This window comes from Colletotrichum aenigma (assembly GCF_013390185.1).
Source record: "Colletotrichum aenigma strain Cg56 chromosome Unknown KSG_Cg56_contig02, whole genome shotgun sequence".
Taxonomy (NCBI): domain Eukaryota; kingdom Fungi; phylum Ascomycota; class Sordariomycetes; order Glomerellales; family Glomerellaceae; genus Colletotrichum; species Colletotrichum aenigma.
Window position 1 is genome coordinate 1888880 of NW_023500908.1, and position 27871 is coordinate 1916750.

Below are 27871 nucleotides of genomic sequence, written 5' to 3' on the forward strand. Positions count from 1 at the left end.
TGCGCTCTTCAGGTTGCTGGAACGCGATTAATCACCGCCATGTCGCGTCGATTTGAGATTTGGGACTTGAGAACGTAGTAATACGACAGGCGCGTACTTCGAAAAACTGGAGCGTCGAGGATCAGTAATAGAAAGTTCGACTTCCTTTCAACCTCTCAGTCAGCCCAGCAAAGCTTCCTGTCCTTTGGCGGCATCCATCCGTCTGTCTGCCCTGTAGGAAGGACCCGAGAGACAGGATCCTGAGGTGTGAGATGTCCGAAAAAAAAAAAAAAGGGTCCTGCCGAGAGAAGATGAGCAAGCGGACCGAAGTACCGGTACAAGGATGGGGAGTGTTGTTTTGTTGTTTCAGTCAAGTTGCTGCTTGTTTTTGGGGGCAGTTGTCGCTTCAACGGGGCATATCGAGGGTTGCGAGGAGCGAGAAGTCATCCATCAGCAACCCTTTCACAGTGAAGTGGAACAGGTGGACCGGGAATCGTGACTGAGGCGAGGCGTGCAGTCGGCGGTGGGTGGGCAGTTAGTTGCCAGTGGGCAGCCCGCATCTCGCAGGGCAGGACAGGTGGCAGCACAGGGCAGGCAGGGCAGCACGATGGTCCCTGCGTCCGGTGTGGATGCGAGTGGGATGTGACTTTGGCAAGCGTGACTGCCAGTACCCGGTGCTGGGCGTGTTCTTTCCTCCTGCATACCACTTGGTAGGTGCTGCTCTCCGAATTGGAAACGGAAGCCACGACTGATTGTACCTGCCTGTGCCTGTCTATCGTTCCTGTGCCTTGCAGATAAAAAGGCAGGAATGGTGGGCAGTCACCAGTCTCGTGGTGCCTGCGCTGCTGCTGCCGCCCTAAAACTCATCTCAGTTGGCAGTCGCCTGTCGTGCAGTTCTTGCTGTTTTCTGCTCGACTGGTGACTGCCAGGACGGGGTTTGTCACTCGCCAATGCCGCATTCGGCTAGCGCGCACCTGGAAGCCCCGCCAGGCCTCTTCCAGGCTCCCCTGGTCTGGACATCGGGCCCAACACTGAAGTGGCTTGGCCTCTTTTCCGTGCAGTTGCGCCCCACCATCATCTTTCACTTTTTTTTTTTTTTCTCCCTTCCTGATTGTTGCTCGTTTTTACCGATACTCTCTGTCCCTTTAGCCCCCTCCACACTTGCTGCTGTTGCGTTGCGTTGAGCTGCGTTGCGTTGCAGTCACGCTTCGGCTCCCACTTGACACCATCCCCTGACTGACTGACAGCGGATTCCTGGAGGAACACCACCAAAGCCAAACGGCATCTCTCTCTCTCTCTCTCTCTGAGCCAGGCTCCTGGTCGTCGACCGCCTCGATCGGGCTTGCCCATGTCGACGGCGGTGGCCCTTAGCCTCGACTGAAAGGGAGACGGCCTCATCACAACGTGTTTGCCGGGATAAACTACGCCATGAGTGGAATTCCAATGGGCGACCAACTGCCCCTAGACATTCGAGCCAGTGCTTCCTGTCAAATGAGATCAAGCTCCCGGCTCTTGCTTCTCGTCGCTCAGTCTTGCTTGAGGGACACCCTCTGCACTCCGACTGGAGGACTGGAGCCACTGGATTGAGGTGCTGGATAACACGGTCCCCTCAAAAGCATGGCCACCCCTGACTTGGACCCTTGACCCTGTATCGCTAAAGTGAACGCCGGACTCTCGGTCGTTTTCTCACGCCTTTTTGGCCTTTCCATACGGGGCATTACTACCTACACGGCACACGGGAATCAGTCAGTATCGTCGACATTTCTTCGATATCTGTACTCTGTACTCGTTGAGTGGTGTTGTTGGCCGTGGAATGTAGTGTGGTGGTGAATGCCGTGTTGGCTGAGACTCTGGATAGGCTCTCTGCTGATCGCCTGCCTCCCTCCTCATGCCTCGGCCACGGGCGATATTGGAAGCAATAATGACCTGCACTCTGTGACCTTATTGTCCTGATTTAAGCCTCAAGCCTTCGGGATGGCACTGACGATTGATTGCTTGTGGCCAAACAGGCGAGGCCAGTCCGACCACCTCGCCTGCAACTGCGACTGCGACTGCGCAACTGCAACTGCTGTTGAGCTGCGATGTGACTGCTTGTCTTCCATTATTTGTTGGACGTTGCTGCCCCCTTTGATGCTTCTCTTAGGGTTCCCAGAGGGAAGGTAGGCATCGTAGTAGCTCCTTCCTTCCCCTCCTGCTTCTCCCTCTTTCCTCCTTTCTTGCTTCGTGTGGCCGTTCCTTCTCTGTCTAGTGGTTTGGATTGGTTTTCCACGGTCTGCCTCTTCTCCTCTTCACTACTCCAGCTCCCAAGGCCCCTCCCTCTTTATCTCCTCCTCTGCTGCTCCAGCCAGCCTCATTGCTCACTTCTTCCTCCTCCACCAAACTGACTCTTCCCCGGCATCAATTCTCTCCAAAACGGCATCGTGGCATTTGAGACAGTGACGATCGCCCGGGATATTTCGCAAACGAAACGACGTGCGCGACTCCCAGAACAGCAGGAGACCCTCTTCTCACGCTGCCTTCGTCCCCAAATCGGCCCAGCAGACGACTCGACTGCGCAGACTGCGAGAACGGGCGCATCCGTCACATTGCGCGCCTCCCAATCAGAAGCCACCCCCGACGCGCTTCTAATTTGCCAGACATCCACCCACCCCGGTCAAGCATCCTTATCCACGCCCATCCTCTCCTCTTGTGCAGACCGTGACTGCAGACGGTGCCTGGCTTGTCGACCCTTCGAAATAAACACCACTCACGGTTGGCTTTCCCCCTCGTCGCCTTTCCCCCTGGTCGCCCCCTGTCCTGACCCGACCGACCCTCTGCTTGCTGGCCCACGCTAACCTACCACCACGCCAGTCCGCTGCAGCCCAGGCCAATCCAATCCATTAATCTCTCCCCCGTCTTCACCTCCAGCACGCACAACCGGCTCAATAGGAGCAACAGCACGGCATAGCACAGCACAGCGCATCACAACGAGGACAGCAAAGCCAGCAGCAGCAGCACCCGCAGCGAGTGAACGAACGAACCCCGTCACCCTCGTCCGCCCACGCCCCCCCTTTCCCCTACGCCACCCCATCCAATTCGACTGGTCCAGCACGCCGCGCAACAAAACAGATAATTATCCCGGGCTACCCTATCCTGCGAATATCTCCAACAATCTCGCGCTCCCAAGCAACGCTGGACAACGCACAGCAGCTCCGCACTGCAACGGCAACCACAGCAGCCACTGCGAGCTCTTGCGTTTTCTTGTTTATATTTTTCTCTCCTTCTCGACCGCATGACGATCGTGTTTGCATCTCTTCATCAAGCCGCTGCTGCGCTACCGCTGCCCCGGCGAACGAAGACGCAGCCCCTTCCGCTCCTTCATCACCTCACGAACGACTCCCACCAAAACACCGGGGTCCCCTCGACCACGACACGAACGAAGCATAAGAATAGTGCATGGAAGTCGACATTTCCGCGACTAAGACTCTCCACGCACCTGATTCCACCGCCCACATCGATCCGATTACACTTTTGAGACATCGGCACAACAGCACCAGATTCTGAACAGTGCTTCATACTGCCAAAGATACAGGGTCTCGCCCGGGGGATTGCACAATCCCGACACCACCCAGTTCGTTCAACTTTGTGGCCTCGCGCCTAACTTTATGCAAGGAGGACCGAATTCCTCCCGCGCCGACCATACGAAGCCCTTCTTCTTCTCTTTCCCATCATGGCCAGCTCGCCGCCGGCCTCTCCCGGGAATCAAATACCCCAAAGACCGATGAGCGCCATGGTGCGACCGTCACCGAGAAGTAATAGCCGCCTGAGCATGACCAGCAAGCACGGCGGTGGTAGCAGAGCATCTGACGAAGATGCCCGGACCGCCGTCAAAGTTGGTAAGTTTGCTGTCCCGCCGGAATCGTCGTCCGTTGTGCTTGTGACGACGTCGTGTCGCCTACCCCCCCTTTTCCTGCAAACAGAACATCACACCACTGACCACCGACTTTCTACCACGCAGCCGTGCGCGTTCGGCCAGCACTCAAGCCCACAGACCCGGGTTACGAATTGATTCCTCAACGATTCCAGCGATCCATGGTCCAGGTCACAACGGACACCAACATAGCAATCGACTCCCCGCAAGGAAGGAAACTTTTCGTGTTTGACCGTGTCTTTGGCTCCGATGTAGACCAAGAGGGAATCTGGGAGTATCTGAGCGATTGCGTCAACGCCTTTATTCAAGGTTACAATGTCTCGCTGTTGGCGTACGGACAATCAGGAGCTGGAAAGTCGTACACGATGGGCACATCCGGGCCCAATGAACAGGGCGACCTCGAAATCATGGGTAAGTCGCACCGCATCTCAATGTCGCCAACTCGTACACCACGAGGCGATTTTCTTTTCGATAGATCTTCAGCTGATAACAGGCTTTCTAGGTGTCATTCCCAGGGCGGCGACGGCACTCTTCGAGAAGCTCGACGGGCCGGTCATCTCAAAAAAGCAGGCCAACCGCGGGTCAATGTCCCAGCTGCGGACGCCACACCGATATTCTGCCCAAGGAGCATCGAGCTTACCGTCAGAGAGGAACTGGTCGTTGAAGGCCACATACGTCGAAATCTACAATGAGCAGCTGCGAGATCTCCTAGTACCAGACAACGTTCCACAACATGAGCGCACCAACGTTACCATTCGCGAAGACGTCAAGGGCAACATCATTCTCACAGGTCTGCGGCAAGTCGAAATTAACTCAGTAGACGACCTCTTGAATGCATTGAATTTCGGCTCGACCCTTCGACAGACAGATGCGACGGCTATTAATGCTAGGTCTTCCCGGTCTCACGCCGTATTCAGTCTCAATTTGGTGCAACGGAAGAGCGGCCTGCAGGGTTCAAATGGCGCCGACAAGCGATTTTCCGTTCCGATCGAGGCTATGACGGGATCTGAGACCTGGGTCACAACGGACAGCAAACTCCATTTTGTTGATTTGGCTGGCAGTGAACGACTCAAGAACACCGGTGCCCAAGGGGAGCGTGCCAAGGAAGGTATTTCCATCAACGCGGGTCTGGCCGCGCTCGGCAAGGTCATCTCACAACTGTCTTCACGACAAGCCGGATCGCACGTTTCTTACCGTGACTCCAAGCTCACCCGTCTGCTCCAAGACTCACTGGGCGGGAATGCCATCACTTACATGATTGCTTGCGTGACGCCGGCCGAGTTCCATCTGAGCGAAACGCTAAACACCGTCCAATATGCGCAGAGGGCCCGAGCTATCCAGAGTAAGCCCCGGATCCAGCAGGTCGAGGAAGGTGACAAGCAGGCTATCATTGATCGTCTGAAGGCGGAGGTAGCCTTCCTGCGGGAGCAAATCCGTAGCGCTGAGCGGGGAGGGGGCGAGCGACGCACAGCCTCTGCAGGTGAGAGGTCCGAGCGACAGAATGAGCGGGAAGTCGAGCTGCAAAACCAGCTGCTGGACGCCCAGGAAAACTACACGACCCTTAGCCAACGTCACGCGAAGTTGATTGCAGAAATGGCCAAGGCCCGCGACAACGAGCAAGCAGAGAACGATCAACTTGAGGAGTCACTGGGCGACACTGCGACAGAGCGACTGAATCGATCAAACTCGTTTGCTGCAGCTGTCGAGCAGGTTGTACTGGAATACGAGAAGACCATTCAAACCTTGGAGCAGTCTCTGTCGAGTACCCGGGGCACGTTGTCGAACACCGAAGCCAACCTGTTGGAGAAGGAGACGAAGTGCACTTACATCGAGACAATAAACACACAACTGCAAGCACGCCTGCAAAAGCTCATGGATCGCGAAGCCAGCACGGAGAACTATCTCCACGACCTGGAGAACAAGCTTGACGGTCACACTTCTGGCGAAGAGAAGAATGCGACAATCATTGTGGAACTGCGCAAGGAAATTTCTCGCCTGAGAGAGAACGAGGCTTCCTGCGAGGACTACATCTCGACACTGGAAGAGCGACTTGCAGAGGCTGACCAGGATGCCGAGCTGATGCAGCGTGAGATTGACCGACTTGAGCAGGTGATTGAGCGTCAACGATCGCTCGGAAAGTTGGATTCTCTCTTGACCGAATTAGACCACATCCAAGGCGATAGCAAGGTCCCGGAACCCGAGACCGAGGGCCCCAATGGTCTTGCACGACGACAGATTGCCGATCACTCTCGCAGTCACTCTCATGTCAGCCGTATGAGCCGCGACGTCATCCCCGAAAATGTGGAGGAGGAGGCAGCAGCCAGCAAAGCCGTCGACTCAGGCGAGAAGGGCGGACCACACGGGGAGAAGACCAACGGAGTCAAGACACCTGAGGCTGATGAGCAGGCCTTGAACGCCGACAAGCATGAGTATCCGCCACAAAGCCCCGCCCAATCCAAGTTTGTCCAAGACAAGCTGGAAAACGTCACCCAGGAGCTCCTTGACCTACGCGTTGAGCATGAGACGACGATCAACGAGTTTGACTTGTTGAACGCCAAGTACGAGGAAGCGCTGCGCACCCTCGCAGATCTTCAGGACACCATCGATGAGTCACGACACCCTGAACGCAAGGTCAGAGACTCGATGATGTCTGTCACTTCTCCCAACCTCACCAGACCACCTTCCTTCTTCTCCGATGCGAGGTCGAGCGACTTGAAGGAGAATGGCCAGTTTTCGTCTCGGTCCTTGTCTTCCGAATTGTCCTCCGCCATGGAGTCGCCCGCCAATGCCGATCCCTCTGATGCGGAGACTGCCACAGCTAAGCCTGAGGGAGAGTCTGATCTCGAGCATCTTTCGACCGAGGATCTTATGCACCAGGACCTCCTCGCAACGGAGGTTGAGAGGTTCAAGATGTTGGCAGCCGAGAAGGAGGAGGCCGAAAGGGAGCTGGCTGACAAGTACACTCAACTTGAACAGAAGCACCACGAGGCTCTGGACATGCTCGAGGAGCTCAAGACAGAGGTTGCCCAAGCCAAGGCCTTGGAAGTTACCTCGCCGCGAAGTGGACAACCTGTCATCCGCCGCAAATCCAGCCAGAATGTAATGATTATCGATCGCGCTCACCGATCGTTCGCCTCGCTTCGTAACATCGCCGCGGAGAACTTCGAAGAGCAGCCCGATGTCATGCAGAACTTTGAGCTAAACCTCAACGCCGCCATGCATGAACTCCATGCTCGTTCTGAGAGAATCCAGGAACTCGAGGCAGACATTGCATCCACCAAGAAGGAGATCGAGACAAAGATGACTATCATCTCTGGCCTCACCCGTGAGCGCTCCAGTTTGAAAGCCTCTCCCATGGACATGTCTGTCGTTTCCAACCTCAAGAACCAGTTGGAGGCAAATGAGAAGCAGATGAGGGATATGAGGGAGACTCACGAGGCCAGCGAAAAGAGGCTGATGGCCGAGCTCGAGAGCCTGCGAACTGCCGTGAAGGAGATCCCCGCAGACGACACCGAGTCGTCACCTCAAGCTAACGAGGCTGCGCTTGCCGCTGCCACTGCCGCTGCCGTTGCTTCCGTTCCCGAGGCATCCACAGATATCTCCGACGTCCAAACCAGAGCAGTGCCAACAACCGAGGAGAACGACAAGAAGATTACTGAACTCCAGACCGAATTGGCCAGCTGGCAGACGAAGCACCAGACCGCTCTCGACACCATGCAAGAAACGGAGGCCAAGATGAAGAAGACAATCGAGGAGCTCGAGGCTGAAATCACTTCTCTCAACACCAGAACCACCGAGCAGTCTGCTACACGAAGTGACGAAGAGGTCAAGGAGATTGAGGAGAAGCACGAGACCCTAGTCAAGAACCTCCGCGATGAGATCAACGAGTATAAGGCGGCTATCGATGCCAACGCCAGCAAGGTCTCCGAGCTCGAAGCCGTCCACGAAGCTACCAAGGCGGAATTGGAGGAGGCTATCAAGGCCCGTGACCTGCACGAGACGCAAGCCAAGACTCAGCAGAGCTTGATTTCGAACCTGGAGAACCAGATTGCTGCCCACGAGCAGGCTCTCAAGACCCACCAAGACGGTATGAAGCTGTTGCAAGAGAACCACGCCAAGGAGCTCGAAGAGATGAAGCAGTCAGAGCAAAAGGGCTACGAAGAACAGGTCGCCGTTCTTCTGAATGAGCACGCTGAGAATGTCAGACTCCTTGAGTGTGAGCTCAACGACGCTCGGGAGGATCTTATGAAGGTTGCTACTCAGGTCGCATTCGCCCTTGGTCTCGACGTCAGCATCGAGAAGATCACTGAGCGCATTGATGACCTCATCGCCGACCAGAAGGCCTTGACCGAGGAACAAAAGAAGTCGGGCGAGATTCAGGAGCATGTCACTGAGCTGTCGACCATTAACGACAATATCCTCAAGGAGTTGGAGCAGGCCAAGTCGACCCTTACTGACTTGCTCACCGCAGAGGGCGAGCCTATCAGAAGCCCCGCTCCTCTTCCTGACCAGCTGTCTGCTATCCGTAAGAAGATCGGAGACCTGGAACACAGGAACAAGAAGAACTCCCGTCTCGTGGAGGAACTCGAGGACCAGCTTCAGAGCAACTTCGATCAGGTTCAGATGACCAACAACCGTCTGTCCACGCTGCAGACCGAGCGCAACGCTCAGATCGAGGACGCGCAGGCTGCTAAGTTCAAGGCCGAGTCTGAGTTGGAGTCTCTAAGGGCCGAGTACGCCGCTCTTCAGGTACGTGATTCTTACTCTCCCCCACCGATCAATATAGCTAACTTGACACAGGCCAAGCTTGACGAGGTATCCAACTCTGGCAACGTACAGCGATCCAACTCAATGAGCTCACCTCTGCGCAAGAGCTCATCCGCTGCTTCTTTGCCTTCTCCCCCACCGGCTATTCCTCTGCCGCCCCTCCCTGGTGCCAACGCCGGCCCCAACGGAACAGTGCCGAGCACTCCTACGCAGGGAACCCGCCCCGCCAGCAAAGACCACCATGGCGCTTCCAACCAAATCCAAGAGGACCAGGAGGCCCGCATCCGCACCATCGAGAAGCATCTCCAAGCCGAGAAGCAGCTCACTCAGACCCTCGAGGAGGCTCTCACGGACCTCGAACGCCAGTCCAACAAGGTCAAGGCAGACAGCGATGCCTGGCGCAAGCGCTGCACGGATCTGGAGGCCGAGATCAAGGAGCTCAAGGACCGTCCCGCGCCGACACCACAGCCGGACAACCGCTGGAGTCTTCACGCCGTGGAGGAGGAGCGCAAGAAGAGACAAGCTGCCGAGGCCCAGCAACGTCTGTTGGAGGAGCGCATGAACGCTCTGTCCAAGAAGAAGAAGAAGGGCTCTCTCAACTGCTTCTAGGCGAAGCCCTGTTACCTGGGATTTCCCATTCGAAGAGACCGGGCTCGACTGGACTCTTTTTCTTCATAAAGAAAGTGGTTTCTTTTGTCGGGAAGGGGAGTTGTTTGATTCTCTTTCTCTGACCCCCTTTGCGACATTGTATTCTTGCATCTGCGAAATGTTTATGCTGGCCGAAGATGATTCCCCCTACGCATGGCGAAACCCAGAGACTGGGCAGGAGTTTCTCACACTGGCGGCTCGCGCTTGCGTCGTTCTACCGAGGGTTTTTGACGTTTTTCTCTTTCTCAATACCACTACGCGTCTTTTGCTCATGCGTCATGGACAAGGTGTTTTGAACCTTCACTTCTTCTGTTTTAACTTAATTATTTCATTTTACATAAGTCGTCTACGAATAGCAAAGACCAACGACGTCCTCTGATGATGGCACGAGGGACAAAAAGGAACGGGAGACGGAGGTCGTGGGTTGTCAGTCGGAAGGACAACCTGGGTGGCATTCGTTAGACTTTTTGTTGAGACGGAGTGATCTGGGGGGCTAGCATACATCTTATACCTTTGGTTAATCCTAGTGCGCGCCGAACCGGATGGACTCGGTTGAATAAGAAGAATTTTGAAGTTCGCTCTGCATTCCTGATTTGGTGATCCTGGTGCAGCTTCTCGGTGCTATGGTTCATCTCAGGCTCTCGTGGAAGGGGCGACTCATTGCTCGCCCTCCTCCGACGGGAGGACGTCGGGGAACCAGCCGTACGAGTCGAAGTCCACCTCGAACTCACCCATGGCCGTCTGCGTGACCTCGACGTCTTCGGCGCGGAGGGCGTCGGCTTGGCTTCTTGCGCCTGTGGGCTGGGAGCTGTGGTGGGCAGTTTCAGTCGGAGTGAGAGGTGGAAAGATTCGATTGAGAGAAGGTGAGAGGCTTTGGGAGGAAGCGAGGGATGGATGGGAGACGAAATCCTACCGAGGTGAGATTGCGCCTTTGGCGTTGATGACGCGCTGCCAGGGGACGTTTTCGTTGTTGAAGCGGGCGGAGGGGTCTGTTGGGAGATGTTTGAGGCAGATGCCGACTTGGCGGGGACGTTCAGCTGCGGAGAGAGGTTAGTTGAAACTTAGTTGGGGCTGTGATTTGTGATCCGAGATTGTTGCATTTGAAGTTCAAGGGGATTGGTAAGGTGGTGAGAGGAGGTGAGATGAGTTGGAGGTAGTGGAAGGACTCACGGGTTCCGATGAGCCGGGCAATGTGCCCGTAGGTCGTCACCTTGCCGTGGGGGATCTCCTGGACGGCGGAGTAGACGGCGAAGAAGAACGTTTCTGCTTCTTCGGAGCGGGGCATCTTTCCGGCCGGTCGGAGGATCAGGAGACTTAGGGGTGATGGGATGAGAGTGAGGGTGTGAGGGCGGATCGTGAATGCTGTTAGGCGGGGTATTTTGTTGGTGTTTTTGGTGACGTGAAGGGCGTGGAGGTAGTGCTTAGCAATTTTGGGGATGGCGCTAAGGTTTTGGTGAATGTGATTGGTTGATTATGGAGCAATGTAGGACGAGTACTTGCAATCGTGGGCGAAGGTGACCGCCGTGGGTGAGGCATATGGTGATTGCAGCGGCCTTTCGGATCAGGCATTCGAAACTGAATCAGAATCCGCAATCTATCCTTTAATAACTTGACATCGTTACCTTCTTGGAAAAGCTTTGAGTCTGCAATCGCTGCTTCATAACCCGTGTGAAGTTGGAGTAAGTTGATTTCCTTAGACGCTGAGTTCCTGGCGTCTGACTTCATTTACTTTTTAGGGCACTATTTAATTATCCTGAAGTTTATGATACGGGATGACTGTTTCAGCTGGCTGGACGGAGGAGTGAGTGATTCTCACTCCTGCTCCTGCTCTATTGTCACTATTATTGTTCCTTCCGTCTTCCTCATCCTCATCAACATATACTGCGCACATTTCCTGGGCTAGCAAGTCTTCTCAAATGGAACCAATAAGAACGATCTCTATTCCTCAAGTGACTTATGGCGTTTCATTCGTTCAAATTCCGCTTATCGCCAAGGCTGTGTGGATTGAGATGCACGTTGGTAGCTAGTCGTTTTTACCCGCCTGCCACAGTATCAGATCAGGCTAAAACACATAATTCCTGGTCATTTCCTTACCCCGCCCCAGCTGACATCAAAATCTCCCTCCTACTTCACACGACGCCTACATAATCTCACGCAGCATTCATACTTCTTCTGTCTGCTACGACTTCAACCACACAAGATGTCCAACGAGGTGGACTTTGCCTTTCAAGGCGATGTCATCAACCTGGGATCTCTTACCCACATGCTGACGGGCCGCGTATTGGAAGCTCTGAGCGATGGCAAAGTCGACATCTACGCCGTTGGTGCCGCTTTCTGGTTAGGCGCTAGGGTTCCCATCCGGTCAACCTTGGCAGACACGGTTCACGCACATGTTGCGCAAAGACGCGGATATCAGTCAGTCTTGTCGAAGGCTCTTAGCACTGGCTGGGGTCATTCAACCCCAGTGGTTGAGATGACGCGCACACGGGCTGGGACGAATGCTCTGCTACTTGTGGGAGCACTTACAACTGGTTCATCGCCCTTCCAAGCTGCACAATGCCTCTCGGAGTTATTGGGCATCTTCGGTATCAGCCTCGAAAGACTCCCAAGCGTCGACGTTCTGAAAGAGCTTGCAGCGTATTTGACGCCATTCGTCCATGATCTTGGATTTTCAAAAGTTCTTCAACACATTACCGACGTGGTGGAGGGCTCATTGGAAGCCGAAATCCTATCCAAATCAGCCAATGGCAGAAGACCAGATCGACAACCACTCTGGGAATTGAGACACCTGGGTTCAGCATCTGCTCTGGCGGGGGCAATTAAGCAGCTGATTTACACGTCCGAAAACCGACAAGATCACTACATGATCTTAGAAATGCGTGGATCCTGGCTTCCTGCTTTTGCAAGTCACCTGCTCGGAATGTCCGTTGAGCTTCTTTGTCATGGAAAGCTGTTATGGGCATGCGGGGGGGGGGGGGGGACAAGGGGAGTATTACTTTCCAGTTGGGAAAGCATTCCATTGACAAGTTTTCTATCCAATCTTTGAACACGCCCCAAATTATTATTGAGAGCCGCGAAAACTCACACCAGGATTTGGTCCTTACCATTGACCATTCGATCGGAGATGCCGTGGAAGCCATTCTGGCCAAACGACCCCAGATTAGTCCAGACATCGCGATGGCCATCCACGATGCAATCCAAAGAATGTCAAGGCGACTATTTGCTAGGCTTTTTGAAGGTTCTACAGGTTTCCCGCATAAATACAGTCCGTCGTTCAGGCATTATCAAACGACTGGTGGCTTTGACAATATGGGCGGGTTAGAGACCGTTCTGCGTGTTTTAGGTATCCGGCCAAATCAGCAGCATTCAGCAGAAAGCTTCCCGCGTCAAATACGGAATCTTGGTGATGACTGGAGACCAAACCACGCGCGACGTGTACACGAGGAGCCGCCGTGGTCATCACCATCGTCTCCATCTTCATCATCGGCACTGACATCACCTTCTTCGCGATCTCCGTCGCCGGTGCCTCTGCCGCCTTGGCCATCACCACCTGTACGACCGCCAGGGTCTCCAGTAACGAGGGTTCAACCAACAAGTCTGCCTCAAGCTTCGACGCTGACGACTCAGTCCCAACCGGATCCTTCCGTAGCTGAGTCGACCGAGCAGCCATTGAAAAAAAATCGGCGAAGACCTCGTTTCGAGGTCATGGGCCCAGCGAGTCACGGCCTAACATACATGGCTCGAGACCAGGTGCTAAGACTAGCAGGTTCCTGCGATTTGCATCATTCTGATGTAAGTCTGGTTGCTGATACTATGCTTGATGACTATTGGCACCATTATGAAGATTTGTGTATTTGCGAGCAGATCGGTGCCCTCATTCTTAATACCTCCGTCATTGCACTGGCACTGGCGCACTGCAAATTTGATCCATTGGAACTCCGGATACCAGAAACCTCTTTAACTAAACGCCGGAACCAAGGTGACTCATGGAGCGCTGAATTCCTGCCATCACAACATAAATCCGACTCAGGTCGGGTAGCGATGTTTGATGGGAAAATTTCTGACAAGTTGATGGTATACCTAGCAGAGGTGTTTCTCGAAGACTACTCAGATGAATTGGCCGAGCAAGCCATAGACAAAAACGGCCTGGACAGGGACTGGTGGAAAATTTTGGGTATCTCCGGAGGGACTTATACTATCCACTATTCTTGCATCATGGAGAACGATTGCTACGATAATTTTGGGCGTATCATCAGTATACGAACTGGCAGAGCGTCTGTCGCAGGCTCGTTTCGAAACATGATTGGAGAGAACACGATCAGGGACATGGACAGTATAGTCAACCCCATGAGATGCAGAGGACAGACGATGGCGCCAAGTCTACTTGCAGGCGGGACACTTTTACAGCCCCATTACCGACCATCAAAAACCAAAATTTTCATGGATGTCGCCCTGCACGAGACTGTCATCGAGCTCGAGCTACAAGTAGACGTCGCAAATTCGCGAAACAGGTATTGGGGATTCAAAAGGTGTTTGGTAGCGTTGCTGTCGGGTGTCATCGTGCCTTCATGCGAGCATGGTCTCAATTCAGCTTACGTTTTGAAAAAAGATCGAGAGGTGGCTATCGAGGGCTTTCACATGGCCCGCTTTACAGACCGATCGTCCGATCAGGTCCTGGTACTCGCTTTGCAGGGCAACAAGCTGGAGCAGCTGTTGGCCTGCGGGATGCTGATGCGAGAATTAGAGATGGAGCAAGTTGGCAAGCATAGATGGGAACCGGGACAGGAATACTCATGGTGGAAACGAGGAGTGTTACAAACATCTAGCTGCCTGGAATTCTGCATTCGCCTCTAACAAAAAGACGATAACTGCCTGCCGTGGGTAATCATCGGTGGTTAGTGATGGTAAACAGGTTTCAGAGAGTCGTTACGGGCACAATATTCATGTAGACCTATTCAACGGGTACGATGCAGTGTGGCAAAGGCAAATCACTCATCTTCGATGAACTCATGGTATATCCTTAAGTGGTTGAGGACGTTCGGTATGTGCACGTCACAAAGTGTATGTATCAGCTAGAAAGTTATGAGCTTCATGGAAGAAGACATCTAGACCCATATGTACCCAAATACAGATTGCTCAAATGACGCACAAGTCAGCAGGGAACTTGCGGCGGAGGAGTAGGCTAAATACGGGGCGGCATCCCCAACCTCGGTCATACACGCACCATCCCGACCCAGTTTCGGCCAGTTGCCGCCGACATCTTCTCCCGGGCAAATTCCCGGACCCACAACATTGCGAATGCGGGGGACTTGAGTTGTGTTGTGTGAGAGTCGGGGCTTTGGAGATACTCTTTTCCCGTCTAAATCAACTTTCTTTTTCTTTTGCCAACTCTTAATATCTTGACTGCTCAAAGCAAATCAAGTTTCACTCAATTTCAAAGATGGATTCGTTCATCAAGTCTCGCGAAGCCCGCCCACAACTGATACAAAGTCTTCTGGCGGCCCTGCCGCCCCTGGACCCCTCACTCGAAGAGTTCCGCGACGTGGCTACTCTTCCTGATGGCTACAAGATCGACCTCCAAGTCGTGCGCCATCGCGGTGTAAACGAAAGAAACGGCGGAAAACCTCTTATTCTCCTCTGGCCTGGCGGCGGCTTCATCGTGGCGGGCGTCGAGCCAACAACCCGACCTGCTCGCGAGTTTGCCCTCGAGTTTGACGCTGTTGTCGTCAATGCAACTTACCGCTTGGCGCCCGAGCACAAGTTTCCTCAAGCCGTCATGGACGGTTGGGAGACTGCCAAATGGCTTGCCAAGAACGCCAGACGCTACGGCGCAGACATCACCAAGGGTTTCGTGATCGGTGGCTGGTCTGCAGGAGGAAACATCTCTGCAGTCGTCGCACAGAGATCCGGCGTTGAAGGTCTTGGTATCACCGGTGTGATGCTGGGTATCCCGCTCATCTTCAGCAAAGATATCGTCCCCGAGAAGTACGCCTCAGAATGGACCTCCCGAGAGGACAACGCAACGTGGAGTGAGACGTTTACAAAGGCCGTCATTGAATCTGTAAAGCATGCATATGATGCGGATGTCAGATCAAAATGGTACTCACCCATCAACGACCCTGAGGCGATCCCAAAGTCTCCAAAGGCCTATATTCACGTCGGTGACAGAGATCCTTTGAGAGATGATGGGTTGATATATGCCAAGGTTTTGCAGGAAAACGGCGTTGAAGTAAGGGTGGATAACTACTTAGATTGGGGTCACCAAGGCTGGACTATCTTTGCGCCTAAGGAGGTTCCTGTGGACTTGGCGTCGAATACGATGAAAGGAATGAAATGGTTGTTGGGCAGGGAGTAGCTTTTGAGACCTCGAGTCTCACGTGGCCAATTCTGTACTTCAACGTACCTCATGTAGAAGCACGTCCATGACATCAACATAATTCAGACATCGTTATCTCGGACACAATTGGTCAATTCAAGCTACCTATGTATGAAACATTGTTTGCGGCGATTGGAATGGCACACAGTGTCAGTCATGTATCCAAAGCCGACGGCCTCTTCAAAACCCAAGTGAATTGCAAATATGGCGTAAAGCAATGGCATTCTAAGTAGTCGTCCACGGTGAAGTTGCGCAAAAACGGAGCTTGAAGACAGCCCTGTAACTGGTGCAGTCAAGTGTTGTGGTGATGCTCATGATTCTTCCAAATGACCACAATATTGAATGCTGTCCAAAGTGATGAAACGAACTTAGGTTTAGGGCTGGCTATTCACCATAATGTCTTCGAACTGGTGTTGATATATAAAGCCGCGAGAGAAACACGATTGCCATGTCCACGATAGCATCACACAGCAACAAAGACACCCTTCAACCTCACAAACCCCTTTTTCAAATCAATTTATAGATCCACAACCATGTCTTCTGGAAGCAGAACCCCTATCTACTATCACGACCCTACTAACCCTCCTTGGCAAGATCCCAAGGCCGGAAAGGGATCTCTCAGCCATGACGGTCATGGCAAGGACAAGGGAGGAAGCAGTAGCGGTGGAAATAGCGGTAACACTGGTGGTGACACCGGCGGCGGCGGCGGCGGCGGCACCAAGAAGTGAAGTCCCTAGAGCATTGTCGCATATGCATCATGATACACAGTAGAATCTCCAGCATGCACAAAGATTCATCAGTTCCGTAGCACAGACAGTTAGCAAGTAGCTGAGTAATTCATATCGCTGTAAGTTATTAATTCCATGGCCTTTCCTCTACTCATACGTCATCACACACATGCCCTAGCCTTCCCCCTCAATTCCTCTGTCCATAAGGCGACGTCATTCCCACGGTCTCCTCCTCCGCTTGCGCATCAAGCCTGTTGTATCCTCTCTCATTGTCTCCGAAACCGGGGTGCGTGCCCTGGCCGTAAGGAACCGACTCGTTGGCAGTGGCGTCCTTCTCCTTCTTGTTCTTGTTCTTCTTCATGAACATCTTCTTGATCTTCTTTGTGGTCTTCTTCACGGCTTTCTTGATCCACTTCGTCGGGTCGAAGCCGCCGTTGTTGTTGCTGCCGTTGCCGCTGCCATCGTCCTTGCCACTGCCGGAGCCTCCTTTACGCTTCCGGCGGCAGCAGCAGCAACAGCAGAGACCGAGGACGCCGACGAAGACCAGAACGCAGACGATGATGATGGCCATCACCGTGCCGGGCATGTGGAGACCTCCATCGCCGTCGTCGTCGCCATCGCGGGCGGAGAGGAGGTGATGCAGGGGTTCGATGTAGATGGCAGGCATTGTGAACCGTGCTCGAGATCGGTGATTGGTGATGTGGTGGAACTGTTGGTTGGGGGCCGATGTGCTGATTATGCCCGCGACTTCAGGGCTTCGTTCTTGAACGGGTGTGTATGAGGTAGGTAGCGATTGACTTTTATGCCCTGGTATGTGTGGTGTCTGAGGTTGTAGTAAGTTTGTTCAAATACGGGACATCCCAACTTGTTAAATACAGGAGACTCACGACTTCATCAAGAATAATTCTACATGTGCCGGGTCAGTGTGGCTTGGCGGTTCCATAACGTCCTTCATTTAAGAGATGCTATTAATGTCCCTGCGGCGATGCTTAAAGTGGTCGGCTCTCCCGATCGTTGGCTGTTGTTGCGGTAAACTGACTCGTAGCGGCAATTTAAGCCCCATAAGGCTCGCGGTAAAGACGTCGGGGTTCCCGCAACAGTACTATGCGACCCCTGTCTACCCGAAAATTTGTTGTTCATTTCCCTGCTGGCTTCGCGGCAGTTTGGAAGGGCAGCGATATCCTCCACGGCACACGCTGTGTTGTCAGAAATAAGGATTGGTCTAGCTGTTGGCGCAGTCTGGACTCCGCAAAAGCATGGACGGGGCCAAACCGATTGGTGTTTAATTGATGCTTTTTCATATCAGATGAACTGTGGAGAGAATAAGCCCCAGTAGAAAAAGCCTCTTGGTTAGGTTTAGAGTCAAGATTGACTGCAGCTTTCCGGTAGTTCACCCTGAGATAACTGAACATGGGTTCCGCTATGCAACCAGATTTTGAACAAAACTGGCCGGCGGGATAAAGACGACCGCTTCCCACTTCCCGACACCTTCATATGATTGATCAGATAATCGTCACCAATTGTTCATAAAACTGTTCCCCCTACTCCGAGCTCTGCCGACATAGAGCGCCACGAAGCAACAATTGCCGATCGGCTTGACGATACCAACTGTTTACCTTGTTATTGTACGAAGACGCGTCTGTCCATCAGCAACCTTGTAGCGGAGCTACGTTTTCGCCCGAATACTGCCCGATGTCCAGTATTGGAGGGATTTCTGAATGACAGAAATGATCCTACGAAGAGCATATCATGTGATACTCATGATAGCCAGCTAGACCTTCGTCAATGGCGTCAGAAACCGGACATTCCTCGGCAGCTTCGCGAAGCCATCGCCGCCCCTCAGCCCAAAACATCGAAACTTCCACCTCTCAAGTGTGATAAAGCACCCATCTTCGGGCCGTCTATTCAATAGTGAGGTTGTCGTGAAGTCGAGCAGCCACCCGGCTCGACAAGTCATCTGATCGGCAGGGCGGGATGCCACCTCGACTCCGCCAAACTCCGCCTCAAGCATGTGTCGGGTGTCATTCCTGCAGGAGTTTGACAGGAGCGTAACTTGGCAGGAAGCGACGCCAAGGGCCTTCAAGGTCTCGGCCAACTCGATCTTGGAGGGGTAATGCGGCCACACAACGGCCCTTTTCACCCCGCGCTGGTTTCCGGTTGGAGATATGACAGCCGGCACTAACAGAACTCTCTACCCCGCCATCACCTGCATGTCATTTGGGGATGCCCCCGGACTTCCACTCCGAGTTTAGATCCGGGGAAACACGTGCGGGTTGGCCCGTCTCGGTTGGAGGTACTTCGGCGCTGCTTGTGATGACGGCCGGTGGGAGCAGCTTGACTTGGACTCGCAGAGTGGCATCGTGTGGTGGTGATGGTTCACGATGGCACGAGGGTCTGCGGAGAAACCGTGTATAAATTCAAGGTCATGGCCTCATACTAATGAGATGGCCATGAGATTGCAGACGTCCATCAAGCGCCCTATCTGTTATTCGCGCCTCGCCCTCTTGCCCTCAATCGTAGCAGTCTTTATCTGAACTTTGCCAAGATGAAGTTCTCAACAACCCTGGCTGCCTCCAGCCTACTTGGGTCCGTCTACGGCCATGGTTACTTGACAATCCCTTCCAGTCGCACGCGTCTCGGTCACGAGGTACAACTCGCCGCCGTCCTGAGCCTATTTTCATTCAAGACTAACTGTCCAAGGCTGGAATAGATACCTGCCCTGAATGCACCATCCGCGAGCCCGTGTCTGCTTGGCCAGATCTCACCGCCGCAACCGTAGGCCGTAGCGGACCTTGCGGCTACAATGCCCGTGTCAGTGTCGACTACAACCAGCCCTCCACGAACTGGGGAAACTTTCCCGTGGCCACATATGCGAGGGGGCAAGTCGTAGACGTCCAGTGGTGCGTTGACAACAACGGCGACCACGGCGGCATGTTCAGCTACCGCATCTGCCAGGACCAAGCTCTCGTCGACAAGTTCCTTACCCCAGGATACATCCCCACGGACGATGAGAAGCAAGCGGCCGAGAACTGCTTCCAAGCCGGCACATTGCCCTGCACCGATGTCTCTGGACAGACCTGCAACTACAGTCCCGACTGCACATCGGGACAGGCGTGCTGGAGGAACGACTGGTTCACTTGCAACGCCTTCCAGGCAGACAGCCGCAGGGCATGCCAGGGCGTAGACAACTCAGCTCTTGGATCCTGCTACACCTCCATCGCAGGCGGCTACACCGTCACGAAGAAAATCAAGATCCCAGACTACGTCTCGAACCACACGCTCCTGTCCCTGCGCTGGAACTCCTTCCAGACTGGCCAGGTCTACCTCACCTGCGCCGATATTGCCATCTCCGGCAGCGGCGGCAGCAACCCGGCAACTTCAACGCGGACCACCAGCGCCGCGGCCACAGCGACGAGCGGCAGCTGCACGGCTGCCAGCAGTGTCGCCGTCACCTTCAATGAGCTCGTCACGACGGTGCCGGGTCAGACGATCAAGGTTGCTGGTTCGATCGCGGCGCTGGGCAACTGGAATGCGGCCTCGGCCCCGGCGTTGTCGGCGTCGCAGTACACGAGCTCGAACCCGTTGTGGACTTACACGGTGACGCTGCCGGCCGGGACGACGTTCCAGTACAAGTTCATCAACGTGGCCTCGAGCGGAACCGTGACTTGGGAGAGCGACCCGAACCGGTCTTACACTGTGCCGACGGGATGCGCAACTGCTGTAACTGTCAGTAGCAATTGGAAGTGATGGATGTGGGGGATTATGCGGGCAAGCCCTCGTTTTGGATGGAAGCAAAGTTCGCTGTCTGAGTGTTGAATCGATACATTACTGGGACGATTAAGTTGTCAGCAGGAGGGTTCATTTGCTTCAACCTGTACATAGCTTACCCTATTGTTCATCCCTGCTTTGTAAGAACGCAGCTCAAACATGAAGTTTCCTTTTCTCTGCAAATGGTCCCAAAGCTGATCTCTGCAGCCTATGTAGTATGGAAAAGCAGGCGAAGTCATAGCATACGTCTTACACGTGTCTCTTGCAACTCCACGAAAGCCTCAACAGGCAGTCGTTTCCACTAGCTCAGCGCCCTTGCAGGGTCGTCGTGGCGCTGCAACGTCCTTTCTGCAGCCCGTGCTGCTCAGCCCCGACAGGGGATCGATAGAGATCTGTGGCTCCCGTCTCGCTTGATTCCTTTAATTTTGGGGAATTTTGTGGGCGGAGTCGTGCTGCCTGCAGCGGGCAAACAGGGGCTTGCTTCTTCTTCTTCCCCTCATTGAATCCTGCGTGAGGCCTCACTGACAACTCAGAGATTCATCTCACTCTTGTTCAGAGCACAGAGACGATGCTCAACTATTCTGAACATTGAGTCTTTCCCCCACGTTTGCCACAGATCGGCGAATGAGCAACACGGTGAAAAGCTGGCGGCCTGAATCCTATTGACAAGCTTTGGGCTCTAGCGGCTCTTCTGCCTTGCGCTGTCGCGGCACTCTTCCCGTCCTAGTGCTTACGCTGCCAACCTCATTGGCCTCTCTGTCTGATAAACCCCAGCTACGAAGCTACGCGATCCGTTCCACGCAGGCAGCAGCGGCCTCAGCGAGGGACTTTGCATCAGTCGATTTTCAAACGAAACACTGCGTTTCGCTGGAAACACCGTGAACATGGGTGACTCACTGCCACACAAGAGGCATCAACAGCCCCTGATGAGGCAGCCACTGGGGAAATGTGAGCCGCCTGGCGCTTAGCTGGCGCGTTCGCCATTGACAGGATTGATGTTATGGGGTTTTTACACTTTCATTTCGTATGCGGTGAGTTGTGATAAAGAGATAAATACACCTGGGTCACCCTTCGGAGATCGCTCTTGTCTTGGATCATCAGCACCCGAATCATCTCGTTCATTACGAGAAACACATTTTAGACACAATGGCGCCCAGCACAATTGAGGCCTTGGGCCTGACTATGGTGGATGACACCACAACCACCAAGGAGACCAACGGCACATCAGAGACCAAAACCACGAACGGTCACACAACAAACGGCGAGACTACCACAAACGGCGAGGCCCCCAAGGACAACGAAGCCAAGTCCGACGATGAGCCGTCAACAGAGGCAGCTTCCGATGAGAAGGATGAGGAGGACGATAAGCCCAAGGAGCCTCTCGCCCCTACCGGCTCCATCTCTTCCACCAAGAACATATACGCATCCCCCAAAGACAGTGATGGCAACTGGACTTGGGTTGACAAGTACCCCGAAGACGTCCACGAGGCCGCCGAGAACGAGGAGACGGCCCAGTATGCCGTCGTAGTCCGCAACGTCAAGTCTTCAGACTCTCGCAAGAAGCTCGAGGCCCACTCTATCGTCATCCAGTCTCCCTGGCTCAAGACCGCCCTGGGTGAGATCCTCGATGGCTACACCGGCGTCGCTTGCGAGCTTGAGCGTCTCGAGTTCGATGCCCCTTTTCACCCCTTCGTACACCGCTGGACTGAGCTCTGCAAGCACATGAAGAAACCCAGCCTTGACGACAAGACCAAGGAGCACCTCAAGATCCTGTACGACATCCTCCAGTACGAGATCGGCGACGCGATCAAGGTGTTTGAGGACTACGTCGCCAAGGGCGTCATCACCTTCGAGCACCTCTGGATGATCTTCCAGCCTGGTGCTATCGTGCTCTCCGCCCACAAGGGCCCTCTCTCCGCGTTCGAGCTCGAGGAGACTGAGTACAAGGCCACGCAGTGCGGTAAGTACCTTGAGCTGTCCGCCGACTGCGTTGACTATGGCGGCAAGACCTTCGGCCGCTACGGCGAGAGCATCAAGGTCCCCGAATTCCTCGGCACCAAGAAGATCACCGGTCTCAACGCGTACCCGTGGGCCTTCCACCCCGAGAAGGACAAGGTCCGCCAGGGCCTCATCCGCCGCGGCCAGATCTTCGAGGAGCTCGCGGGCCACCACTACAAGCAGTACTCCGGCACGGCCATCACCTGGGACCGCGAGGGCAACGAGGTCCCAATCCAGGTCGACGGGCGCATCGTTGTCGACATCAGCTCCTTCAACCGCTACAGCCCCTACTACCCGCGCTACCTCGACGACTGGTCGGCCAAGGACCTCGAGGCGCTGCAGGTCTGGAAGCGCTCGCATGGCCTCGGCAAGGACGGCAACCTGAAGCTGACGCCGTACCACCAGATGCTCGCGCGGTCGAGGACGCGTGGGTACTCCCTCAAACTGAAAAAGTGGCTCGACTTCTTTGTCGAGACAGTGGATGAGATTACCTGGAACACCAACGCCTTCGACAAGCTCGTCCTCCCCGAGGACCAGAAGGAGCTCATCCTCGCCTTCTCCGAGTCGCAGCTCGAGGGTTCGTCCTTTGACGATGTCATCTCCGGCAAGGGCAAGGGCATCATCTGCCTGCTTTCCGGCCCCCCAGGTGTCGGCAAGACCCTGACCGCCGAAGCCGTCGCCGAGAATCTCAGGGTCCCTCTCCACACCCTCAGCTCTGGCGACCTCGGCTCCCAGCCCTGGGAAGTCGAGAACGGCCTCTCACGCATCCTCGAGCTCGTCGCCCGCTGGAATGCCATCCTCCTCCTCGACGAGTGCGACGTCTTCCTCGAGGCGCGCTCGACGCACGACCTCGAGAGGAACAAGGTCGTCTCCATCTTCCTGCGCACGCTCGAGTACTACGAGGGCATCCTCTTCATGACCACGAACCGCGTCGACAATATCGACTTGGCGTTCCAGTCGCGCATCCACGTCTCGCTCGAGTACCCCGACCTGACGGTTGACTCGCGCCGCCAGATCTGGCGCAACTTCCTCGAGGGAGCGACGCTGAAGAGCGAGGTCACGGATGAGGATCTGGATGACTTTGCTACGCTTTCGCTTAATGGCCGCCAGATCAAGAATATTTTGAAGACATCGCAGTTGCTTGCGGCCAGGAAGAAGAGTACGCTCAAGCGTAGCTTCATTGATACTGTATTGAACATCGAGAACAGACGCCCTGGTGGTCGTCAGTAAAGAGCTGAAAGTATACCTCGGATGAAATGGATGCCAATGGATTTGCCAAGCCAAATAGGCTGGTAAACGTCCTCGGCTAAAGGGGCGTGGTCCGGAGTTTCGGGTTCCTATATGATATGACGGTTCAATGAAATACATATTATGACTGCAAATGCTTTTGTACTTCGTGATCGTCTTCGTATGTTGCAGCATGTCTAAGGCTATGCTCTTTGAGCGGGCTCTACCGTCGTTTCTCTTATCACCCTGGACCTAGGTTATTATACCCGCCTTCGTTGATGCAACCATCACCTACTGTGTTGAAGTCCTCTTATTCATGAGCTTTCTACTGGCAAGATAGTCGGCCTCGTATCCCAGACTTGGAGGCATCATTATCTCTGCTGTCTGGATGTTTTCTTCTGTCACTGTCGCCCTTGCCGCTCGTATTGTCATTGCCGTCCCCGTCTTCTCTGTCGTCTCTGTCGTCTCTGTCGTCTCTGTCGTCTCTGTCGTCTCTGTCGTCTCTGTCGTACCTTTAGTCACCCGAGGAGTGACTTCTATCATGGTTGCTCATCATAATTACGTTTATTGAATTCCGGATAGCATTATTACGCTAAGGTAAATGAGAGCGTCACAAGTTGGCTTTTCTCTTTTTTCTCCAAACCGCCGGGTATTCCAAACTCCTTACCCCTATGCCAGAAGACGAAGCAACGACCATTCTCATTAATCACGTTTTGATGATCTCAGCGGCGCGGAGAATACCTCGCGCAGTCTTAGACACCCACTCCTCAGCTACCGTGAGGTTACCATCACCATACTGCACCCCCTCAGTAATGCCTGGGAACAAGACGGCAGCATATCCAGTATCCAGGCCAGGGGCGGTGACGATATGCTTGAAGAACTCTCGATTGGGCAGGCCTCCCTGACTGATAAAGCCACGCTGGAAGTCACGGTACTTGTGGTTGATCACGGTGATGAGGTCTGTATCGTTGGTCGTGACTGCAAGTTGCTCCAAGGCCTTCACCTCCTCGGCCCGTTTGGCGAACTCGTCAATGGCGTCAGACAACTCAGACAAGTCAAGCTCCTGGCCCTCAGAAGCGACGAATTCGGTCAAGTCCTCGAGGTAAGAGCTCAGTTCTGAGGCGTAGTTCGGTAGGTCAATTGGCAGGATCTCGTCGTCCGCCAAGTGGTAGGCGAGAAGCGCAAGATATTGGCCGATTGCTGCGTGAACCAGGAAGCCAGGATCGCCAAATCTGGACATCCAAGCGTAGCTGTCATAGTTGGAATGATAATGCCAAATTGGATCTGTTGCGCCGCCGCCGGAGCCAACATCAAGCTGTAAACAATGTCAGTATCGTCATGTCCGTAAGCCGGATCCGAAGTCGGTCCCGGGGGTCGGTCCCACTTACCGAGTTGATGCCTCTGTGGAGGAAGGCAGTGTAGTCACTGCCACTTCCTAGTGGCTCTACAAGACCGCCGGACGCTTCTTCCCACGCGTCGTAAAGACTGATGTTGAAACCGCCGAAGTTGGGGTAGATGACCTTCTTGAAGGTATCGATGGCAAGTGTGTGCAACTCGGGCGTAGCTGCTAGATTAGGACGAGGACCCGAAACGGCAACGTCGATGTTGAGATAGGCGACGGCGCTCTCAGTCAGCCAGTTGACATTGTCCTCGACCCATTCCGTGCTTCCGATGAGACCGTACTCCTCAGCATCCCAGGAAGCGATGACACTAGACAAAATTAGCGAAAGCACCGACGTGGGCGGAAAGATACTTGCATGTTTCTCCTCGGAACCCAGCCCTTGGAGCGCAAGACTCCAATCGCCTTGGTGAACTCGACGAGGATAGCAGAGCCAGAGTTGGGGTCTCCGTTGCCCCCGATCATCCAGGTATCGCGATGGTTTCCAATGACGATGGTCTCATCAGGGTTGGTACCGTTGATGTGACCAACAACATTCCAAATTGGGGTTATTTTTCCTTCCATCAAGTTATCCAGGTGAAGCGTGACGCCAGGGGCCGGACCAGTGCTATAATCTGCATCCAAGCTTCCCGCCCAAATTGTACGATTGACTTCGTCCGGAGTGGACCCAAACCCGTTCAAAGCCTGCAGCAGAGGCTCGGCAGAGGCATAGGAGATGGGGATGGATGGAATCTTGGGTGTGACGGGAGAGATGTCAGCGCGGTCAACTCCCTCGTGGGATGCGTAGCCCGGCGTGGTCGGATCGCCGGGGTTCGTGGAAAGGAATAGAACGGAACCCTTTTGAACGGCGCTTGGGTTTCTGGCAGGGCCATCTACAAGGCCAATCATTAACATCTTTCCAAGGCGCACTCAGGGCTCAGCCATACTGGGGTATGCCACATAACCGTTTGCGACGGTAATGTTGCCATCATCAGCAGGGTCGGTGAAGATCACAGCGCCAATCATGCCATGATCCTGCGCGTTTTTGACTTTCAGGCCTCGGAAGAGTCCGCCGTATCTGGCCAGCGCAATCTTGCCTTCGAGCTCAACACCAAGCTCGACTAGGCGGTCGAAGTCGGCTTGAGAACCACGCCTTCACCGGACGTCAGTACAGCTCCATAATGCTTCCATTGGCAGACAACTGACCCAACATAGACATATTCGCCCGTTACATCTCCAGATGCAGAATACCCGTGGAAAGTAGGCTGATTATCGGGTCGGCCCGTCACATCGTCCTCTTCCAGGACGTCCTCGTCGAGCCTGACATCCTCTGTTGAACCATTGGCGTACGTAATCTGCAGCGAAGCATGCACCGGGTAGCTCAGGTAGACGTGGTATTCGTTGAGATGCGCGTCAAAGCCGTTCTTGTTCCACTGCTCCGCAGTCCACTCGGCGGCTTCTTTGCCAAGACCCGCGAGCTTGACTTGGTGGCCGTAGTAGTCGGACCACTCGCCAATGGTGACATTGTCGAACGCGTTTACGAGAACGGTCTCTTCTTCCGTCAAGATCGGGGGCCATTGGTCGTCCGCGCGCTTGGTGATCCGCTTGCGATGGGTGTGCCGCTGTTCGAGAAGCAAGTCGCGCTGGCAGGCCAAGACCACAGCCGCGGATGCCAGGGCAATTGTGATTTGGCTGCGCATGGTGGGCAGTGGTGGCACAAGCTTGATTGAGACTCAATTGTGAGAGCATCAGAAGTGATCCTCTCGGCGTCGGCCGGAGGGGTAGACGGAGGAGGAGAGGCTTTATACCTACTCAGATCGACAGATAAGAGGGGCCTGCATGCCCGGCCAAACTCATCGCGGATTGATAATGGGCATGAGGAAAGGCCATCTGGGTACCCAATTGATTGGAGGGATGTCGAGCTTGCCTGGACACGTTCCACCGCCCACGAACGGACAGTAAGGCCGGTGATGCCATTGCTCCACGGCGTTGGCAAATACTGGGCAAGAATACCTGGTACCTTGGTAAGTAGTGGCGCAAGCCAAAAGTAACACAGGATTTTACATACAAGTATCTATCTGAGCAAGAACATAGACGGCAAGCTCGTCTGCATGTCTCTCGCAGTTAAACAACAAGACGGAAGTCGTCATCCTGCCTGAAAAGTCTCGGCATTTGGAGAAAGGTACAGGAAGCTAGTGGTTTTCATGCGGGCAGGCGTGGAGCTTTCCAACGTTCCGGGCGACGTGAACAAGAAACTAGGCAGTGATACGGCGTAGAAAAGCGGCTTGCAGAGCTCGGAACAGTTGGAACAGCGGTCGACCTGCCTTGTTGGTGCTAGAAGATGCATGTTGCCAAGAGCCTCTGGCGGGGTAGCTCTGTTCATCGAGGATAAGCTGATGGCACACAAGGACTTTTGGTGCAAGACGTGGAGGTCGACCCCTCCCCCGCCATCCAATGCCGTATATCTGTGTACCCCAACCCCGCGATGCCTCTGGCTCGGTCTTGCTTGGGTCGCCCACCGCATGATCCCATTCACACCATCATCCCACGCGTTCCGGTGACGAGGCGTCGGCGAGGGAGTTCGTCATCTACTTGAAGCCTGTCAAAATCGGCTTGGCGACACTACGCAATTCTCAATAAGTCTTTCGACGCCGAGTTTCCTTCCCAGATCATTGGTTGAAGTACCGAAGATGGCGTGGTTGCTGTCCGAACTGTCCACTTGGAGGAGTTTCTCAATACTTCCATCAGCTTACATGTTAAGCAACTTTGCTCGATTAAGACTTTACAACAGGTCTACACGATCTTGCGTACATTCATTCGTACGCAAAGCATGATGTTCGGGAGCAGACAGTCCCTACTTATCTCTTGTTGCATCAGTCGGAGCGTCGGACACAGGTTCAAGCCGAGGCCGCTTCTTGGCACTTCTTGCAGCCGAATTGCTCAGATTTCCACACCACCATCTAAGGTGGTCTCCAGTGATCCAAGACTCCAGCGGTCTGAGGCCTTTAAAATCCAGTAACTTCGGGCCCTATCCCCACTCCGTTCCATACTCCGGGGCCACCCCGCCTGCCCAACGCTAATGTTCCGGCCTA

The 27871-nt window shown here is 54.2% G+C and overlaps 9 protein-coding genes across 9 annotated transcripts; 6 read left to right on the forward strand and 3 right to left on the reverse strand.

Moving 5' to 3' along the window:
- Positions 1 to 3688: 3688 nt before the first annotated feature.
- On the forward strand, positions 3689 to 9265 carry Kif21b (Kinesin-like protein KIF21B; the record flags this gene model as incomplete). Its single annotated transcript, XM_037317797.1, has 4 exons — positions 3689 to 3854; positions 3977 to 4300; positions 4392 to 8638; positions 8690 to 9265. The coding sequence occupies 4 exons, from the start codon at positions 3689 to 3691 to the stop codon at positions 9263 to 9265; spliced, it is 5313 nt and encodes a 1770-aa protein (XP_037182893.1).
- A 696-nt stretch (positions 9266 to 9961) lies between these two features.
- Positions 9962 to 10589, reverse strand: atl1 (Alkyltransferase-like protein 1; the record flags this gene model as incomplete). The annotated part of the gene is made up of 3 exons (XM_037317798.1): positions 9962 to 10112; positions 10218 to 10341; positions 10475 to 10589. The coding sequence occupies 3 exons, from the start codon at positions 10587 to 10589 to the stop codon at positions 9962 to 9964; spliced, it is 390 nt and encodes a 129-aa protein (XP_037183715.1).
- Positions 10590 to 11504: 915 nt separating this feature from the next.
- Positions 11505 to 12350, forward strand: CGCA056_v002541 (uncharacterized protein; the record flags this gene model as incomplete). Its single annotated transcript, XM_037317799.1, has 1 exon — positions 11505 to 12350. One exon carries the CDS (start codon positions 11505 to 11507, stop codon positions 12348 to 12350), a length of 846 nt encoding a protein of 281 aa, XP_037183767.1.
- A 78-nt stretch (positions 12351 to 12428) lies between these two features.
- On the forward strand, positions 12429 to 14158 carry CGCA056_v002542 (uncharacterized protein; the record flags this gene model as incomplete). The annotated part of the gene is made up of 2 exons (XM_037317800.1): positions 12429 to 12599; positions 12695 to 14158. The coding sequence occupies 2 exons, from the start codon at positions 12429 to 12431 to the stop codon at positions 14156 to 14158; spliced, it is 1635 nt and encodes a 544-aa protein (XP_037183820.1).
- A 586-nt stretch (positions 14159 to 14744) lies between these two features.
- On the forward strand, positions 14745 to 15659 carry CGCA056_v002543 (AB hydrolase superfamily protein; the record flags this gene model as incomplete). Its single annotated transcript, XM_037317801.1, has 1 exon — positions 14745 to 15659. The coding sequence occupies one exon, from the start codon at positions 14745 to 14747 to the stop codon at positions 15657 to 15659; it is 915 nt and encodes a 304-aa protein (XP_037184206.1).
- Positions 15660 to 16595: 936 nt separating this feature from the next.
- Positions 16596 to 17075, reverse strand: CGCA056_v002544 (uncharacterized protein; the record flags this gene model as incomplete). Its single annotated transcript, XM_037317802.1, has 1 exon — positions 16596 to 17075. The coding sequence occupies one exon, from the start codon at positions 17073 to 17075 to the stop codon at positions 16596 to 16598; it is 480 nt and encodes a 159-aa protein (XP_037183700.1).
- A 1878-nt stretch (positions 17076 to 18953) lies between these two features.
- gla-1-0 (Glucoamylase) lies at positions 18954 to 20155 on the forward strand (the record flags this gene model as incomplete). The annotated part of the gene is made up of 2 exons (XM_037317803.1): positions 18954 to 19055; positions 19109 to 20155. The coding sequence occupies 2 exons, from the start codon at positions 18954 to 18956 to the stop codon at positions 20153 to 20155; spliced, it is 1149 nt and encodes a 382-aa protein (XP_037183711.1).
- A 1167-nt stretch (positions 20156 to 21322) lies between these two features.
- On the forward strand, positions 21323 to 23404 carry ftsH-1 (ATP-dependent zinc metalloprotease FtsH; the record flags this gene model as incomplete). The annotated part of the gene is made up of 1 exon (XM_037317804.1): positions 21323 to 23404. The coding sequence occupies one exon, from the start codon at positions 21323 to 21325 to the stop codon at positions 23402 to 23404; it is 2082 nt and encodes a 693-aa protein (XP_037183713.1).
- A 703-nt stretch (positions 23405 to 24107) lies between these two features.
- Positions 24108 to 26479, reverse strand: CGCA056_v002547 (putative glutamate carboxypeptidase; the record flags this gene model as incomplete). Its single annotated transcript, XM_037317805.1, has 5 exons — positions 24108 to 24716; positions 24790 to 25111; positions 25135 to 25672; positions 25727 to 25932; positions 25986 to 26479. 5 exons carry the CDS (start codon positions 26477 to 26479, stop codon positions 24108 to 24110), a joined length of 2169 nt encoding a protein of 722 aa, XP_037183714.1.
- Between the last annotated feature and the right edge of the window lie 1392 nt (positions 26480 to 27871).